Below are 10335 nucleotides of genomic sequence, written 5' to 3' on the forward strand. Positions count from 1 at the left end.
GTACTATTTTTCTGGAGTTGAATTTGGAAAATCATGTTTGACCATAAAATTTCGGAATTCAACTTCAAGTTGTTTTCAATCCAAATCACTCATAAAAATTCAAAATCAACTCCAATTTATATTCATGGTCAAACACAACTACAATTTTAAATACCATTTTTCACTTTGAAAATAACAAATATTTTTTTCAGATTTCACAAATTTCATAGCCAAACGGACACTAAAAATATCTCTCTTTTCACCTATTAGACCCCCGTTGCTCTTAAGGGCAACTAGGTCCAATAGGTGGAACTCACAAAAAAAAAGTGTAAGCTTAAATCATTCATTTTCAAGAGGCATTCTCCCCATTTGAGAATAAGTAGTGTTTTTAGCTTAAACACACTCTTTAAGTAAATCACTCATTTCTAAAAAATAAAATGTAATTTTACTAACTTATTCTTAATAACTACGGCGAAAAAGATATACAGTTCTTTAGTACTAGTTTCTTGATTATATAAAACTTTTATTATTTAAATAAGGATAAAATTACGAGAACATCATTAATGCCTTCTTAATTATGTAAAACACCATTTATTTTGAAACAAAATGATAAGGTAAATGTATCACTTATTTTGAAATGCAAGAAGTAATATTTTAGGGCAACGGTGCAAATATACCCCTCGTTAAAAAAGTGGTGCATATATACTCCTGCCATTACACAAACAGTGCAAATATATCCTTTTCGCTAACGATTTTTTTTAAAGAAATCATTTAGATCATTTTTAATTAAAAAAATATCACATGGCTTTAAAAAAATAAGTGTGTCAATTTTTTTTAGCAGACTTATTTTCTTAAAGTCATGTGACAATTTTTTTTTCTAGTGGTTTATTTGATTCGTTTAAAATAATATCTTCGTGGTTTTAACTTTTTAAGAAAATAAGTCTACTCTTTTTTAAAACGAACACCGACCCACTGGAAAAACTATCAAGTGGCTTTAAAAAAACAAGTCTATTAAAAATAATGGGTAGACTTAATTTAAGTCACGCGATATTTTTATAATTAAAAAACCAGCTAAATAATTTTAAAAAGAAATTTCGTCAATGGACAAAGTATATTTACGCCATTTGTGTCACGACAAGGGTATATATCCACTTTTTTTTTTTTTTAATGAGGTGTATATTGTTATAAATTCTCAAAGTTAGAGGGAATATTCGCACCTTTTCCCCCCTTTTAAAACCTTTTTCTGTTTATTTGTTTTTTTTTCCAATATAGTGAGTTTAATTTAAAACAAAAACAAAAAACATGTAGCAGAAATGGCTTCGTCTTCTTCGTCTCTGTACCGCCGTCTCCATGATGTTTTCACCAAGACCCCCAAACCCCATTTCCATACTGCCAAAGACATTAATCTTAAAGAAATTCAATCCCTTGTTCATAAATTCAAGCAGTCCTCAAACAATCCCAAATTCCGCCAACATTTTACAAATTATGAATCTTTCATATGCCAACTCATCCGAACTCGTCAGTTCTCTGCTATTGAAAATATCATCCAACACCAAAAAATTTACCCAGATATAAAAAATGAGCGTTTCGTTGTACGGTTCATTTGGTTGTATGGAAAAGCTGGTATGTTCGACCATGCCCAGAAGCTGTTCGATGAAATGCCTCACTTAAAATGTGAGCGTACAGTCATGTCGTTCAATGCTCTATTGGCAGCTGCTGTTAATTCGAATAAATATGATAATATTACTGAGATTTTCAGGGACTTACCTGGGAAATTGGCTATTGAGCCTGATATTTTTTCGTATAATACAATGATTAAGGCGTTCTGCAATATGGGTTCATTGGATTCGTTAGCTTCGATAATGGATACGATGAAGAAAAGTGGAGTTGACCCTTGTGTTATTACTTTCAATACGCTTTTAGATGGGTTTTACAAGAATAATAGGTTTTCTGAAGCTGAAAATATATGGACTTGGATGGAAAATATGGAAGTGATTCCGAATGTTAGGAGTTATAATTCGCGATTACGCGGTTTGGTAGAGAATAATCATGTCTTAGAAGCTGAGAAATTGTTTGAGGAGATGAAGAAAAAGGGAGTAAAGCCTGATACTCATAGTCATAACGCGATGATTACAGCTTATGTCGAAGGATGCAAATTTGGAATTGGCTAAAAGTTGGTTTGCAAAGTTGGGGGAAAATGGTTGTGTTCCTGATCTTGTCACGTTTAGTTTACTTATTCCTCTGGCCCGTGATAAAGATGATCCTGATTTTGCTTATGACTTGTGCAAGAAGTGTATTGATTTGAGACGAAATGTCTATACTTGTACAATGCAGCAGGTTGTTGATTTGTTGGTTGCAAAATCGAGGATCAAAGAAGCAAAAGAGCTTGTGGAGTTGGGAAAGAATTGTTCTTTCCGTTATAGGCTGGAAATACCAAATGATCTATCGTTTCTCTCTTAACTGTAATCTGTGATGTGTTCGTCTCTACTGATTCAGCTTATGATCCAACAAGTTCTCATTTTCAATGAGTGAGCCATCCGTGATCGAAGAAGTAGAACTTGGGGAATTAGATCCCACCATTATAAGCTGGAAAGGGCAAAGATTTCCGGTGATACATAACATGTCTCATGTCTGTCAAAGTTTGGTCTTTCGTATGTTTCTCCTATTGATTTGGGCTGCATTACATCAGAAACTTGGTTTCAATTATGAAACACCAACCATTGATTTGGGCTATACTGTATCAGGTGTTTTTTGTTTCAGCTACCACCTGCTATTGACTTGGGCTGCACTATATCAGGAGTTTAGTTCTGATGTTGTTAACTTGTAGAACTTGGTGCGCTGACAACAGAATGTAGGCATTTTTTACATGCTTTTTACCTTAATTCCCCAAGGAATATCTTTAGCTAAATTGTATTTTGCTTCCCTTTCACATTATTATTATTATTATTATTATTATTATTCAATATTGTTTGCTTTATATCTTGATGTCCATGTTAATTGGAGCTTACTGTAGGCACGGTGATGAAATCATTTATCTACTAAATCTAGGAATCTCCTGTTTCTGTGATATAAGTTTCTATAAGAAACTTCAGGATAACTTATAGATAACAAAAGTGTTCTGTAATGAAACAAAAATTGTTGATGGCACTACAATGCAACGGGTGATAGATATATTGGTTGATCTCTCCATGATCAAAGAATGGAAAGAGCTCATGGAGTCGGGAAAGAGTTGTTCACACCATTGAGCTTACGTTGGACTTAACTTTTGGATAGAAAAAATCATCTGTCCTGCATATGATCTATAGCCAACCCTTTGATTTCCTGGCTTAAATCTCTAATACAAAATATAAACAAAAGGACAATCTCCGAGTTGAAAACGTTCAACTAATTAACACGAATCTCCAATTTCAACTTCCAAAGTTGCTCATTGCACACCAGAAACCAACTCATAGATTAATTATCCGAAACGAAAACTGAATAAAAATTGAAACTTAGCACTAGAAATCCAGGAAGACCTCTGTAAGAAAGGAAATTTTTTGCCTAAACAAAGAGACAAACCTTGAGTTAATTGAGAAGCAAAAGATGATAACATGTAAAATAAAAGCTGAAACACACAGAGACAAAATGGCATACACAGTATTTAATAGGCGAAAACTTTAATTTACTAGACATAAGGGGTTCCAAATAACAACTTCAAAAACCAAGAATCCAGAAATTATAATTAAATTATATGAATATTAATCCTAAATCTTCGCCCATAAAAGTAGCTTGTTGTGTCTTCATCAAAACCCTTAAACCCAAAGTGAAAAAGTGCTTAATCAGTACCCAAATGCCTTCCAATCTCATAAGAAACAAAAGCATCAAGACAAGCATATCGCACTTGTTCCATGCTCAGCCATTCATTATCCCACCTACTCAAACTGATCCTCTTAGGCTTCTCAAGCTCTTTTCCCAAAAGAAAACTGCACAGACCCTTCAACCTTTCATTCCTCAAGTCCCTCATTCCATATGTATCAAAAGCCCAACCTCTTAAATCCACCACATTGCCTACCATAACCCCGTAATCTCCCCTCAACTTGTCCACATCACCCTGTATCCCAACTCCATAAAAGGCATTGTTATTGAGAAAAGTAAGGAGGGAATGTGGAATGTACATGCAGTAGAGTAGTTGGAATATGAGGCAACGACGACCAATGCAGAGCTGTAGAGTCGCGGCTGGGTTTTGATGGGTGCTGAAACTAGGTCGCCACTCGATGTCAAGTCCAACGTTGAGAAAAGGTCCATAGGCAGACTCGACATCTGTGATCCACTGAGTGACCATGTTTGGGTCAGAAGTAACCATTGTTTGGATTTTGTCGCTGTAGTAGTAAACATCATAGAGGTTGTAGCGATTGTCTTGCACATGGTAGTCTACAATGCTGATATTCATGGTGTCAAAAAAGGGTTTTGTAAAACGAAACGAAAAGGACAAGACAATTTGAGAAGAAAAGGGTACAGTGGTTGGGCGGATTATACCCTATAGCGTAACATTATAGACTATATATGGGGATTAGGACCTTTTTTGTTTCTCTCCAGGTATTAGGAATACATTAATTACAAAAATTGTCCCCAAATAATTCGATCTATACCCTCTTCTCTCTGTTTGTTATTTAAAACTTTTTGCAGAATGAAGATATTAATACGAAAATTTTAAAGACATTTACGCTAAGCTATCAAATTATTCTCCTCGATTAACCACTCTACACATTTTTTTTAGTGTGTATACATGGCAAAATATAGCTTTACACGTGGAAAAATCTTATTAGAATACGTGGCAAAAGGAGGCGAAGCGATTGTACGTTGCTTCATTTAGTTCGGATAGGGAACACCGGAGGCCCCCAGAGTAGAATTGCAAAGATAATAGCACCGGATCATTAATATAATGATAGTTGTATACGATCGGTCCGGATATGAAGCGAACGTTATTATTCAACATTAAAGTAGTATTAAATTGTCATTATTAGCATTTATTAGGTTACTATTAAAAGGTTGATGTATTTTGTTATATAAAAGGGATTCTTTGGCCCTGAAGTAATCATCGAATACAACATACTATACTTTGTTCTTACAAGCTTTTACTATTTAAATTGACCCTCTTAAGTTATTCTTTTGCTCCGGAATATTGCTGTAGCTTTGATACTGTCCCCACCGGATAAAGCTCATCAAGGGACTTACTCCGAGGATTAATCAAGCCCAGGCTTAATCATTTCATTATTGTTTATTTCAATTATTTTATCTGCTTAATATCACGTTCTTTGATAACGAAACAAATCACGTATCCTTTAAACCTCTAAATAAATTTAACAGTTCCCTCTATTTTTAGGTTAAACAGTTTGGCGCCCACCATAGGGCTAAGGATAAGTTTGATATTGTTTTGTTGCTCTAACCTTTAAACTTAAAATTCTTATTTTTCTGTCACCAGATAAGTGTTAAAAAATGACGAATACTGGGAACCAAGCAGATGGAGTATTGAACACTGTAAACACTCAGGGAAAGACTCAAACCGCAGAAGACGATTTGACCAGGAACGAACAGATGCAGGAATCACCTCGGGGATCCAAAAACACTAGTGATGATTTCGTTCTAAATGATGATCATGAAGAAGAAGTGGTTGCAAAAGCAGATCCGGTAATGGCTAAAATATTGGAGTTGTTGGAAAAACAACAGAAAGACATTGCGGATTTGCAGGCAGGAAAAAATAACGCTAGAGGAGATCAACCCAATACGGATGCGCGACGAGAAGAAGGCAATGGTATAACCCGTGGCAATGGGGGCGCACCCGAAGTAATACAGTACCTGTAAGCTCTTTCCAACCGACTAGAGAAAATTGAGAAATAATTAAATAGCCTGTTGGATTAAAGCGAAAAGGAATTTAAGGCATTTAATTCCCGGATAGATCAGATTCCGGGAACCCCGTCAGTGTTAAATGGGCCATATTAAAAAAGATAAGTGCAGTTGTCATACCCACCAAGCACGGCTCCTAAACTCATTCCAAAAAGACTTAAGATGCTGGACTTACCCAAATACAATGTGACTACATATCCTCAGGAGCAGGTGACTTCATACACATGTGTTGTTAAGGGAAACGATATGCAGCTGGATGAAATTGAGTCCGTGTTGCTCAAGGAATTTGGTGAGACTCTATCTAAAGGGGAAATGACCTGGTATTCATTGTTTCCTGAGCATTCTATTCACTCTTTCGAAATGCTTGCGTATGCCTCCATTAAGGCACATGCAGGGGCAAAGAAGGTGTCAGAAGAAAGACGGATATATTTAAAATCGCCCAGGGAGATGACGAATTGCTACGAGAATTCGTTATCCGGTTTCAAAAGGAGCGAATGCTTCTTCCAGTTGTTCTGGATGAATGGGCGGTAGAGGCATTAGCTAAAGGGTTAAACCCAAAAAGTTCAAGTGCTTCGTTAAAGTTAAAGGAAAGCCTATTGGAATTTCCTACCACAACTTGGGCGGATGTTCATAATAGGTACGAGTCTAAAATTCGGGTGGAGGATGATCAATTGGGTTTGTCAGCTGGTTCAACCGGTCAAAGTCGAAGCTATGACAGACCAAGAAGAAACATTGATTCTGATTCCAGAATTGGAAAGGACAGATACCAACCATATAGTCAACAGGAAAGGTCTCGGACTAGACCAAAACGAAGCCGGGGCCGACATTATGAGAGACTGGCTCGTTATAGCTGAATCCAATCAAAGAAAACGCGGATTACAGCCTAAGGTGACAACGTTTGACTCGGTCACGAATAAAATCGAGAATCCAAGGCTTTCAGAGTACAATTTTAACATCGATCTAGTAGAGCTGATTGCAGCGATAGATAAAATCGATGGCGCAAAACGACCTAGACCGATGAGAATGGATCCAAGTCAGAGGGATATGAATTTATTTTGTGATAATCATGGAACTCATTGTCACGACCCGTCTATAGGGCCGCGGCGAGCGCCCGGTGCTAGCCCACCCGGGCACCCCTTGGCTTACACTTATACTTACATCTAGGTGAGCCGCATAATTAAACATACATTTCTATTCATCATTCATGCTAGTCCCATTGGACGACAATACTTTCATATCATAATTGGCCTCTATACCGCGCCAATGTACATGAGCTGACAAGGCTATCAAAATGATATACAAAATATAGGCCGACAAGGCCAGACATATCTATCCATATGCACGTATCTACGAGCCTCTAAGGAGAGTATAACATATCACATAAGCGGGACAGGACCCCGCTATGCCCATAATTATATACACAAAAGAATAAGTACCCAAAAGCTATGGCTCCGAATGAAATGGAGCTCTGCTATGCCGTCTCTGAGAATATAGCTATGGATCGAGCCTGTCTCCCTATGCACTTGCGGGCATGACGCAGCGTCCACAAACAAAAGGACGTCAGTATGAAGAATGTACTGAGTATGTAAAGCATGATCAATATCGATATAGAAGTATAATAAGCAACATGAAAAATAGCACAAGATACGAGATGGTGATATCATCGTCATAGGCACTTACTTGCCTTTCATAGGAATTTCCATTTCTAATGCGTATTTGTGTACTTACATCCAAATCGTATCCGATCCAAATTTGTGCTCGTATCCGTACACATACCCTTATTCACATTCATATCGTATCATATTCGTATTCATATCATATACATAATAATATCATATACATAGCATACCCGACCATGTCGGATCGGTGTTTCATACATACTTGGCCAACCAAGGCTCAAGGTTACTCATACTTGGCCTTACTAAGGCTTCAGGGTTACATCTACCTGGCCCTACCAAGGCGTCAAGGTTATCCGTACCATCTGCAGAGGTGTGCGCACGTTACGTAATCATATACATACTTATTTACATATCTTACCCGGCCTCATAAGCTCGGGGTTCCATAATAGTCATACATAGACACATATACATAATAGCTCATAAGCATCTTTACTATTTACATCATTATCATCATCGTCACCAACATCATTATACTTATCATCGTCATTCATCACATTTATCTTTATCGGCTTACTCATCATACTAGGGATTTAGTACAATCGTGGCGTATCAAGAATCATGAGCTTACTAGCTCGGAAGATCAAGTCATTTGAAGGACATCATAGTCTCATAGAAGATTTAGATATTTGGCCAAAGAACCATGCCTTATGAAAGAAGGGTTAGCATTACATACCTTTTCCGTTCAACTATTTTACACTTGCGCGTTCTCCTCCAATGCTAGCGTTTCTACCTTCATTCAAGTCATATTATCATTAGAATCGATAGCTAGCATATACGACTAAAGCTAGAGAAAATCGGACAACATCTCCTTTATTTATACGACATTCCTCCATAACGTATATCAATTCCCAAACGTCAATAATACATTCACAATACCATAGCAATAGTCATTATTCATCCGCATTATCCACATTTCTTAATTTGCTTTCAATTACTCATATCCATGGCTATAACACACGACTATGTCCATTCATGTACATTGCTCATCTCATGTTCTCAACATCATTTATAACACCCCGAATGAGATGGGGCTCACCAATAAGCTGATACGAGCGAATACTACTGAGCAGATGTGGTATCCTGTAAATCCGTACCTTTAAATGCATAACTAATAAAATAAAGATAACTGAATAAAACCCCGAATGGGATGGGGCTCACCAATAAGCTGATATGAGCGAATCCTACTGAGCAGATGTGGCGTCCTGTAAATCCGTACCTGCATCGTGAAATGCAGGCCCCCGGGCAATAAAAGGGGATGTCAGCACATTGAATGTACTGATATGTAAAGCAACTGAATGAAATAACACGGGACATGGAAATAACATAATAGAGACTGAACTGAAATATGATCATGAACATGAGTACATATACATATATAGCATGTGTAAAGTATCATGAGTAGAGAGAACAGTAAATATAACCGACAACATGGTCTGATACTTGCGTCCGACCAGCAGAACACTCATACTTTGCCAGGGATATGAGATTTAATAATATTATGAAAGGATCCAGTCATTATGAGTGATCTTCCTAAGCATGGGTGGAGCGATCCTCATCCTACGGTGGCTACGTAGTTTTAGGCTGTTTGAAGCCTTCTCTGTAATTAATGCAACTCCCAAAAACATGAACATGGAAGATAAGTGACACTTGCTGCCCATGGCTTTTCATGAATTATAACTTGCATGTACATGGATATCATTCGTATTATTCTTGCATGAACTTATAAAACATATATAGCTTTTCTTGAAAATATCATAATAGTTCATAAACTTGCATGTAAGAACTCATGGAATGCAAGGTATGAGTTTTCATGGATTACAGACAGATTCTCAATAATCATAATGATGTATCAAGAACACAATGAAGAATTTATAACAATTTAATACATAATAAAGCATAAGGCATGGACCTAGGGTTATCATGAATATGGTAAAAACCCTAGTTTTCGTAAAGCTTCATACTTTATGGAAGGAGAAGCGTGAGGAAGAACAATGATTTCCCCACATGTAGATAGCAACCCTACATACCTGGTAATGCTCCAAGCTTGAAATAAAAATCTAAACTTGAAAGAAGAATTCCAAGGTTTAAGTCTTGAGTCCTTTAAATGGGTTTTCTTGAAAACCCTATGTTAAGAACAATGATTTCATTGTTAGATTATGAGAACACATGTTAGAATTGATTTGGAAGGGCTTGGATCGACTTACCTTGGTGTTTTGGATTGTTGGGAGAAGAATACATTCGTTCTAGGGTTTAGGGACTTGTGAAAATAAAATTTAAAACTGAAAACTAGGTATTTATATTTTCTAGTGCGAAGTGGGAAATACAGACCAAAATACAGTCCGTATTCTGAATTACGGTCCGTAAACCTGGACCGTAATCAAGCATGTTTAACAGGACAGAAACACTGTAGCACTCCTTCCCAAATACAACCATCAAATATAGGCTGTATTTTAAAATACGGTTTGTATTTAACAATATATATTCCCCAAGAATAATTCCACAATGCACAGTGATTTAGATGCCAAATTACGATTTGAAATACAGGCCGTATACTGAAATACGGTCCTGTATTTGGGGCATAAATCCCCATCTGACAACTGAAGAGAAATTTCCAATTCCCACATTCTTTATCTGATTTTCTAAGTCTAGAATTATGAATATAGCCTAGTTTAAAGGTACGGGGTGTTACAATATCTCTCTCTTGGGATCATTCATCCTCGAATGATGTGTAATGGTTAAGAATATGACTGGATATGGCTTGAATACATGAACGTGAAGGAAACATGACATGAAA

At 36.7% G+C, this 10335-nt stretch overlaps 1 protein-coding gene and 1 pseudogene across 1 annotated transcript; one reads left to right on the forward strand and one right to left on the reverse strand.

Annotated features, from left to right (window-relative positions):
* Positions 1-1201: 1201 nt before the first annotated feature.
* LOC132643478 (pentatricopeptide repeat-containing protein At3g13150-like) lies at positions 1202-2956 on the forward strand (annotated as a pseudogene).
* Positions 2957-3553: 597 nt separating this feature from the next.
* Positions 3554-4645, reverse strand: LOC132615280 (3'-5' exonuclease-like). Its single transcript, XM_060329872.1, has one exon. The coding sequence runs from the start codon at positions 4406-4408 to the stop codon at positions 3794-3796; it is 615 nt and encodes a 204-aa protein (XP_060185855.1). The 5' UTR covers positions 4409-4645; the 3' UTR covers positions 3554-3793.
* Between the last annotated feature and the right edge of the window lie 5690 nt (positions 4646-10335).

This window comes from Lycium barbarum, chromosome 1, assembly GCF_019175385.1.
Source record: "Lycium barbarum isolate Lr01 chromosome 1, ASM1917538v2, whole genome shotgun sequence".
Classification (NCBI taxonomy): Eukaryota; Viridiplantae; Streptophyta; class Magnoliopsida; order Solanales; family Solanaceae; genus Lycium; species Lycium barbarum.